Source organism: Anomaloglossus baeobatrachus, chromosome 5, assembly GCF_048569485.1.
Source record: "Anomaloglossus baeobatrachus isolate aAnoBae1 chromosome 5, aAnoBae1.hap1, whole genome shotgun sequence".
Taxonomy (NCBI): Eukaryota; Metazoa; Chordata; class Amphibia; order Anura; family Aromobatidae; genus Anomaloglossus; species Anomaloglossus baeobatrachus.
Genome location: NC_134357.1, coordinates 78,726,836 through 78,737,293, shown reverse-complemented (window position 1 = coordinate 78,737,293; position 10,458 = coordinate 78,726,836). Strand labels below are relative to the sequence as shown.

General features: G+C 41.5%; 1 protein-coding gene across 1 annotated transcript; it reads left to right on the top strand.

Annotated features, from left to right (window-relative positions):
- The first annotated feature begins 1,025 nt into the window (after positions 1–1,025).
- LOC142313324 (calcium homeostasis modulator protein 3-like) lies at positions 1,026–9,199 on the top strand. Its single transcript, XM_075352324.1, has 3 exons — positions 1,026–1,303; positions 4,473–4,728; positions 8,849–9,199. The coding sequence occupies exons 1-3, from the start codon at positions 1,026–1,028 to the stop codon at positions 9,197–9,199; spliced, it is 885 nt and encodes a 294-aa protein (XP_075208439.1).
- Positions 9,200–10,458: the final 1,259 nt, after the last annotated feature.

Below are 10,458 nucleotides of genomic sequence, written 5' to 3'. Positions count from 1 at the left end.
ACAAAAATTGGCATAGGGTCCCCCTTATATTATGATACCCAGCCAAGATAAAGCATACGGCTACAGGTTGCGGCCCCCAGCCATGTGCGTTATCTTGGCTGTGCATCAAAATAAGAACAAACGCATGATAAAGCCGACAGCTTGGAACTGGTATTTTTGGCTGGAGAGGCCCATAGCTATTGGGCCCCTGATCCTAAAGATAGCAGCTCGCAGCCGCCCATGATTATCTCATTCATTAGATGCGACAATCCCAGAACTTTACCTGGCTCATCTGATTGCCCTGGTGGGGTGGCAATTGGGGTAATAAGGGGTTAATGACAGCTCACAGCTGCCACTAAGCCCTAGATTAGTAATGGGAGGAGTCTATAAGACCCCTCTCATTACTAATCTCTAAGTGAAAATAAATAAACACAAACATAAAAATAACACTTTATTTGAAATAAAATGCAAAAATACACCCTCTTTCACCCATTTATTAACCCCAAAAACACCCAAGTCAGACATAATCCCATACGATTCCAGTACCATCTGAATTGACAGAGCAGGAGCACAGAACATGACCACATGCTGTGAGCTTCAGGCAGAGACTGAGGCACAGGTTATTTGCAGTCACAGCTGGAGTTTCCCATGGTCGTCCACCTGTTATCACAGTTAACCTCACCTCAGGTGGCCTCACTGAACTTAGTGACCTCACCTAGTTTTCTTTGTTATTCAAATATTAGGACACACAGGTTTGTGGACCTCTTGACTCTTCCCTGAAATAGGATATTGAGAGAAGAAGGAATATTAACTTGTTGACTTTGTTTTTATAGCAGATAAGCATCTGCTTGTGGAATCTAATCCACTTACCCCATTGAAAACATTCCATACTTGGACCCCCTGACCAAGCATGTAAATAGAGGGTCAGGAAAAATAGCAATCGCTCTACAGTTATCTAAAATGCATGAGATGAGCACAGCACCCTGACAAAGTGCAAAAATGTATTAAAAATACATTATTTTTATGTTTGTACATTAGAAATCAACATGGAAAGAGTTGTGAAATACTTCCAGTCGGGAGCAGAAGCCAAGTTGAACATAGTTTGCGGGGCAGTCATCCTAACCAGCGTGGTAGTTTTCAAGGCCTATGAATTCAAGTGCCCGTGTGTACCAGGCTTCAACAAACCTTATTCTCTGATGGTCTTGTTGGCTCCACCATTGATCTTCTTCTTTGTTGGGATTCTTGTCAGTCAGTATTGTGGATCATTGACAATAGAATATTCCAGACCTGAGGGAAGTAGAGCGAAAAACAAGAAAGTGTTAAGGTAAGTCTGAAAAATGAAAGCAATTTTCAGTTTACCGCTGTCACATTATACTGTGCATTCCTTGAAACTGAACATGGCCTTGCATATGTTCCAATCTCAACTACGTTTCATTGACCATTGGGGGAATCCCTCACCCCCAGATTCTTCACAGATTCTCATCAATGGGTAAACGACCAACCAGGAATGGGTCAATTCTTGCTGACGGCCTAATGGCCACCTCATGGTCTTCGTCAGCGGCATTTCTGTTGAAATTATTGAAGGCAATATTCTAGTAAATTGTCAGAAGATATCAGGTCTTATATAACATAAGTCTTCATCTCTATGACAGCAAATATGAGAAATGGTGAGATTTGTGTTTTGTAACAGTTCCATGATTATTCCATAGTGGAGCTGACAGACATAATGTGTTGGTCCAATCATCCTGATGTCTTATAAAGGTTTTATATGCCCATCACGTACTTATTTTCTTACAAGATAGTAGAACCCACTTAGATCACATCTTATAGGAAGACCATTCTGAGTCCCACTGAGTATACAGCTTTCTTAAAGATCAAGGCTGCTCATGTGAATGCATTTGCCTGATGAGTAATTATAATGAATCATTACATTTTTTTTTGCAGAACATTAAATATGTGTCCATTATATCTCACATCAGGACCGTATGCAAAGACCATTGTGTTTCAGGGTTTTCATGCTCTTCTTTCATCCATTGAACAGCTGTGTACATACAGTGCTTCAGAGTGAATGCATCTTCAAACTAATGAATGGTGTTATTCCACTTATATAGTGCCTATCTTCATCATAAGAAATAGCAATCAGTAACCGGGGAACTTTTCCTTGAGTCGCTTGTATGTGTATCTAAGGGCTGAATGGACTCTCTGTCTATTGCTTTCTCCTATTTTATGAAGATTATTCTACCTGTAATGCAAGCCACTACTTACGGGTAGTAGACAGAAGAGTAGTCAGGAAATCCGGGGTCTGGTAACAGCAGGACACATATGGACACAGGGATAATTCAGGCGTAGTCAGGTCACAATCTGGGATCAGTATTCCAGGAAGACATGTAATAACTTCAGGGAGAAAACTGAAACATAGTCAGATGACGCTCCGGGGTCAAAAGCCAAGAAGTCCCAACAGGAACAAGAAGCAGCAAAGAGAAGTCAAGCAACAGCCCGAGGTCAGGAAACAAAGATTAGAACAAAGCAAAGACACAGGTTAACAGCACAACTACCAAACTAGAGTGTACGACTGGCAAGGTTGTGGGGGAGCATGCTCAGTAAAGAAACAGGGCAATTATCAGAAAGACCCGAGCACACACCTCCCAGAACCAGAATGGAATCCTGCACAGTCAATCAACCTGCCAGCTCAGCAAGTCCAGAAAACACAGCAGAGCATCTTCAGTGCAAGATACTCTGCACAGAGGAATCGTGACAGTACCAGTTAGTACTGATGCCATTATCGATGACAGAAAATATTGATGAAATCCAAAAAATACTACTCTTTAAATTCCTCTAAGAAGTTCGACACTGCCTAAAAAAGGTTCATATTTTAGACTGTTTGCCCCTTTGAAATGAATGGCCCCATCAGAGGTACATCTGAATCTCATTTACCAAATTAGTTATAAACTAGGACAGAGATGTGCGGTGTATAACCTAATTTATGCTGTTGTGGACAAAGGAGTAAATCTTAATAACATTCCTGAAAGAACACTAAACACAGAAAATGCACAAAACTATATAATATCCCAGGACTTCCTTATTCTCCTCCTCATATTAGAAATAAAAGTAAGTATAAAAATAAATTTTCTTCTGTGTCCCAAGAGCTCGGCCATGTCGTCCCAATTCCTCCTCACTGTCCTGTGTGTGGTTGTAAGAAAATTGGCTGCAGCAGAAACCTCCCCCCTCTGCTCTGGCCTGCCCCTTTGTATAAGGGGCAGGGCTTCAGCGAACCACCAGCTCAAGATAAATTTGATCAGCAGCAGATTAACCTCTGCATTCTCTGAGTTACGAGTTAATACATTTTTTGTTAATTTGATCATTCATTTCTAGGTTTATTACTTCTTTAAAGTGTAACAGTCATTTTAATTTTTATTCCATAAATCAATAGTGTACATGAAAATAAGCAACTATGTCATATATCTTATAAGACAAATTTACTTCTTTCTCTGCCAGAATTGATCAGTGATTATCAAAATTCTCAATTCTGAATTAACATCTTTATTCAGTGAAGACTTTCCCATTACTGAGATAGGAGGGAGGAGCTAGAGGCATACTCAGGAACTAGAGGCAGAGGGAGATGATAGAGGCAGAGGGAGGAGCTGTAGACAGTGGAAAGATTTAGAGGCAGAGGGAGGAGCTATAGGCAGAGGAAGGAGCTATAGGTAGAGGGAGGGGCTATAGGCAGAGGGAGGAACTAGAGGCAGGAGGAGGAGCTAGAGGCAGAGGCAGGAGCTGGAGGTAGAGGGAGGAGCTAGAGGCAGAGGGAGGAGCTATAGACAGAAGGAGAAACTAGAGGCAGAGGGGGGAGCTAGAGGCAGAGTGAGGAACTAGAGGAAGGAGGAGCTAGAGTCAGAAGGACGGACTAGAGGCAGAGGGAAGGAGCTTGAGGCAGAGGGAGAAGCTAGAGGCAGAGGGAGGAGCTATAGGCAGAAAGAAAAACTAGAGGCAGAGGGAGAAGCTAGGAAGAGGGGCTAGAGGCAGAGTGAGGGGCTAGAGGCGGAGGAAGGAGCTAGAGGCAGAGGGAGGAGCTAGAGGCAGAGTGAGGAACTAGAGGCAGAAGGAGGAGCTAGAGTTAGAAGGAGGGGCTAGAGGCAGAGGGAAGGAGCTTGAGGCAGAGGGAGAAGCTAGAGGCAGAGGGAGGAGCTATAGGCAGAAAGAAAAACTAGAGGCAGAGGGAGAAGCTTAAAGGAGGGGCTAGAGGCAGAGGGAGGGGCTAGAGGCGGAGGAAGGAGCTAGAGGCAGAGTGAGAAGCTAGAGGCATAGGGAAGATCTAGAGACAAAGGGAGGAGCTAGAGGCAGAGGGAGGAGCTAAAGCCTATTGTCCTGACATCCAAGTGGCAGAGAAGTGCTTGGCTTACCTAATAGTATGGATATCCTACAAAATGCCATTCAATCACCACCCCAGATTCCAACCGTCCAACATAGCACTGACGGGTATTCTCTTGTTTCAGGCAGATGTTCATTACGATGATGATTAGAGCTCTGGCACCACCTATCGTGTGGATCCTTATCTGCTTTTTAGATGGAAAGCTATTAGTCTGTGGATTCAGTGAGACGCTGGACCCTGACCAGTTTGGAGGTTTTGATGACTTTCCTGGGTATGAAACAACAGTCCTACTGGCTAAAGTGCCTTGCAAGAACTTTGACTTGCTCTGTCAGTCCTCAACCAGGAAGGCGATCTCCAGGTTTCTTAAATTTTTATCACAGGTAAAAATTCAGAAACATACTGGTATATATGCAACAGTAAAAAAATGAAATTATTGATGACTAATGTGCAGAAAAAGCAATTGTGTATATTGCCCACAGATAAATTAGGGTAAGGGCGGCGTCACACACTACGATATATCGGGCGATATGTCGTCGGGGTCACAGATTCCGTGACGCACATCCGGCATCGTTAGAGATATCGTAGCGTGTGACAGCTACGAATGATTGTGAACAAGCAAAAATACTCATCTTATCATTGCTCGTTGACACGTCGTTCATTTTCATAAACTCGTTCCTCCTTCTGTCGTTCCGGTTGTTCGTCGTTCCCGAGGCAGCATGCATTGCTCCGTGTGACACCCCGGGAACGACGAACACAGCTTAACAGTGTCCTGCCGGCAATGCGGAAGGGAGGAGGTGGGCGGGATGTTACATCCCGCTGATCTCCGCCCCTCCGCTTCTATTGGGTGGCCACTGTGTGACATCGCTGTGACGCCAAACGTCCCTCCCCCTTCAGGAAGAGGATGTTCGCCGCCCACAGCGAGGTTGTTCGGGAGGTAAGTACGTGTGACGGAAGTAAACGACTTTGTGCGCCATGGGCAACAAATTGCCCGTGAAGCACAAACGACGGGGGCGGGTGCGATCGCTCCTGCGATCGCACGATAAATCGTTGCGTGTAACGCCACCCTAACAAGCCAGGCAAGAGTGATAGCAATGTATGTAGTAGACAATTTAAAATATAACTTTTAATATCACCATTAAAAAAATTAAAACACACACAACACATATAAGTGGATTACAACCTCGAACATATCTTATGTGCAGATGCGGCAGCGGTCAACTTGATGCTAGTAAACATTGCTCGGCCGTTGTGTGTGTAATGGTATAATGCCTCAAGCATATGGAAAAATATTGGAATATACAATGAAAAATGCTACTTGCTAATTTGAACATGTGAATAATAAATTGCATACCTGCCATGAATATTAGGAAAAAGGAGATATTTAGCAATCGCATTGATCAATGTAACTGAGCCCCAAGACCTCGTCAAGGTATATCTCTATATTGGGGTCCCTAGCTCTGTGACCCTAACTGTGTGTCATCTCATTGCAATTAAAAACTGCTGTGGGTGGAGAGGGGTAACTAAGGACTATCTTATATAGGAGATGGAAAAAACATGGCCGAAAGGGGCGGAGCTGTGTTCACATTCAGAAAAAAACTACATATAACTGAATAGGATAACTGAAGTGAGCACTAATATATATATATTATGAGTGCAAGCCAAAAAATACATACTATACAAGGATAAGGCTGCACATCAAACATAGATAATGGTATAATGCCTCAAGCATATGGAAAAATATTGGAATATACAATGAAAAATGCTACTTGCTAATTTGAACATGTGAATAATGAATTGCATACCTGCCATGAATATTAGGAAAAAGGAGATATTTAGCAATCGCATTGATCAATGTAACTGAGCCCCAAGACCTCATCAAGGTATATCTCTATATTGGGGTCCCTAGATCTGTGACCCTAACTGTGTGTCATCTCATTGCAATTAAAAACTGCTGTGGGTGGAGAGGGGTAACTAAGGACTATCTTATATAGGAGATGGAAAAAACATGGCCGAAAGGGGCGGAGCTGTGTTCACATTCAGAAAAAAACTACACATAACTGAATAGGATAACTGAAGTGAGCACTAATATATATATATATATATATATATATATTATGAGTGCAAGCCAAAAAATACATACTATACAAGGATAAGGCTGCACATCAAACATAGATAATGGTATAATGCCTCAAGCATATGGAAAAATATTGGAATATACAATGAAAAATGCTACTTGCTAATTTGAACATGTGAATAATGAATTCATTATTCACATGTTCAAATTAGCAAGTAGCATTTTTCATTGTATATTCCAATATTTTTCCATATGCTTGAGGCATTATACCATTATCTATGTTTGATGTGCAGCCTTATCCTTGTATAGTATGTATTTTTTGGCTTGCACTCATAATATATATATATTAGTGCTCACTTCAGTTATCCTATTCAGCTGTGTGTGTAATGTCGCAGCTCAACGTCATTCACTGCATTATAGCTGAGCTGTAATACCAGATAACACACTGGAGAGGTGCGGATCTCTATCTGGGAGAAAGCAGCCATGTTTTTCTAAGGCGGAGTTCACATGTCCTGTAATCATCCGTTTGACCAAATCCTACAGAGATCTGTATGGAAACTGCCGGATTCATTGGAGTCTATGGAGAAGGGATCCGTTAAAGGATTGCTATTTATCTTCCATTTGTAACGGATCCGGTAAGAAAGTAACGGATCCATTACAAGTGCAAGTACAATGGATGACTAAATAGCAATCTGTTAATGGATCCGTCCTCCATAGACTCTTATGTTTAAGAACAGATCCGACAGAACTTAGTTATTTAACAACGGACAAAAAAGCCGTGTTTGCAGAACTTTTTTGCCAATGGATCTTGCAGGATCCGATCTAACGGATGATTACAGGACATGTGATCTCAGCCTAATCTCGCACAACTAGATTCCTAACAAAATGCAATAACATTATCCAATGGTAAAACCCCTATAATTAAGTATACCCAATTCTCTCTGATTAAGGCTTATCTGAGAATCCAACATCAAAGTTGGAAACTAAGTGGTAGCATTAGATTTAAAGGGGTTTTCAGGTATTTATAATAAATAAGCTAAGAGCAGAAACTGTTTTTAAAAATTATATAATGAATATTTTCATTCAATTCAATCCCTCATCGCTGCAGCTCTGGAGCTTGAGTGGTCCCCGCCAGTCCTAAAGTGATAATTTCACATGCATTATACAGAAAACGTCTGCAGGCAATCACATCTCATACATACTAATGACTATGAGACCAGTGATTTGCTGCAGCATCACGAGAATGATGGACAAGGTGCCTTTAATGTAGGAAAGCTGAAAAACCAGCAAAGGAGCAGGATTAGCAAGTGCATATGTGAATATAGCCTATAAACAGAATCTGACAGCTAATACATCCTGCCCGATCCACAGGCAGCATGTATCAGACACTGGTTGATTTCTGAAAGGTGGCCGGGGACCAAGCCACATGGGTGACTAGTCAGACATTGTGTGTCCCCAATGGCTTATCCTGCCCACTGCCAATGACTGACAGGTTCCTCCCTATACACACACGCAGGGATAGAATGTGGTGAGAAGTCGCTGGTAGCTTTTAAAGTATGTTTTGCTGCAGCATTTCGGAGTCATATATTCATGGTTGCAATCATGTAGCCACTGTCTGATACAGTTCCTTGAAAAAGTATTCATACCTCGTGAACTTTTCTGCATTTTTGCATTTTACACCCGCAAATTTAAATGTATTTTATTGGGACTTTATGTGATATACCAGCACAAAGTAGCAAGTATTTGTGAAATGTAAAATAGATAATACATGGCTTTCTAAATATAGTGAAAATCTAAATCTGAAAATTGTTGCATGCACTTATAGTCTTCTCACTGTAGTCTGATTAAAATCCTTAGTGACCAATTGCCTCCACATGTAACATGATTTGTAAATTGAGTCCTCATGTGTGCAATTTATCCTCAGTATAACTACAGCTATTCTGTGAAGGCCTCAGAGGTTTGTTTGAGAACATTAGGGATCAAATTCCATGAAGAAAACCAAGGAACACACCAGACAGGTCAGGGATAAAGTTGTGGAGAAGAGTAAAGCAGGGTTGTGTTATAAAAAAAAAATAGCCCAAGCTCTAAATATCTCACGGAGCACTGTTCAGTCCATCATCCAAAAATGTTTATATGTGTAACGTGAAAAAAGGGGAAAAGTTCACAAGGTATGAATACTTTTTCAAGGGAGTGTATCAAACACTGACTAAATGATTTCAGCTATGTGTTTAACTCTGAAACACTGCAGCATATCAGGGAAAAGCGTACTTCAAATGCCACCAACGACTTCTCACCATATTCTCCCCTGTGAATACTTTTTTAAAGCACTCTACATGCTGCCCATGGATCTGGCAGAATATATCATATGTCTGGTTCCTTTTAACTCCTTCACCTTTTTTATATTGCTATCTCTTCTGTCTTTACAGGGTATTGGCTGTATAACAGTTCTTACACTTATCGTACTTGGTGCTGTCGCTCGGTTTGTGTTGCCACTTTTGGCCACACATGAAACGCTACAAGTCCGCTACTGGAACAAGTACTCCGACATGGAGGAGAAATGTTTTGAGGTGATGTGTATTGAGCATAATCATAAGCTTGCTGAGAGATGTGTGAAGAAGTACTTTGAAGAAACAAAGAAGGAAAGAGAAAAAGAAGAAGCCCGTTATGATAAAAGAAAATTCAGTGATGCTCAAGTGGACACACTGGTGTTTGTGGAACAGTGGTACAAATATCGTCCACCAATACTTGGTGGTGATCTGCCAGATCATATCAGTTAAATAAAGATTTGCACTGCCAAGAAACTGAGAGATACAGAGTATTATTGTACCTTGAGCCCAATCACATAGTGGCGTGTATTTACTATGTACAGTAATTGCCGAAAGTGTTGGCACCCTTGAAATTGTTCCAGAAAATGAAGTATTTCTCCAAGAAAATTATTGCAACTACACATTATATGTTATACATTTTTATTTCCTTTCTGTGTATTGGAACAACAGAAAGAAAGATAAATTAGATATTATTTAACTCAAAACTCCAAAAATGGTCCAGACAAAATTGTTGGCACCCTCAACTTATTACCTGGTTGCACACCCTTTGGACTAAATAACTGCAGTCAATCGCTTCCTATAACCATCAGTGAGCTTCTTACACTTTTCAAATGGAATTTTGGACTCTTCCTTTGCAAATGTCTCCAGGTCTCTCATATTTGAAGGCGTCTTCTCCCAACAACAATTTTAAGATCTCTACACAGGTGTTCAATCGGATTTAGATCCGGACTCACTCCTGGTCACTTCAAAACTCTCCAGCGCTTTGTCTCCATCCATTTCTGGGGCTTCTTGAAGTATTTTTAGGGTCCTTACCCTGCTGGAAGACCCATGATCTAGGACACAAACCCAGATTTCTGACACTTGGCACATTGCACATTTGCATTGCAAAATCTAACATTTTTTGTCTCTGTCAGCAGTGGGATCCTACTGGGTTTCCTGCCATAGCGTTTCATTCAAATGTCAATGGATAGTTCATGCTGACACTGATGCACCCTGAGATTACAGGATAGTAACAATCTTTCGATTTTGATTGTGCCTGCTTATCCATCATCCGGACTATTCTGCATTGCAACCTTTCATCAAATTTTTCTCTGATGTCGTCCTCCAGGGTAATTAGCTACTGTGCCATAGGTTGAAAACTTTTTGATTATATTACACACTGTGGACAAAGGAACATCAAGATCTCTGGAAATGGACTTGTAGCCTTGAAATTGTTGATACTTTTTAACAATTTTGGTTTTCAAGTCCTCGGACAGTTCTCTTCTTCTCTTTCTGTTCTCCATACTTATGCCGGCGTCACACGGTACGATATATCGGGCGATATGTCGTCGGGGTCACGTCGTTAGTGACGCACATCCAGCATCATCAGACATATCGTGCCGTGTGACACCTCGGAACGACTGTGAACGAGCAAAAATACTCACCTTATCATTGCTCGTTGACACGTCGTTCATTTTCAAAAAGTCGGTCCTCCTTCTGTGCTCCAGTTG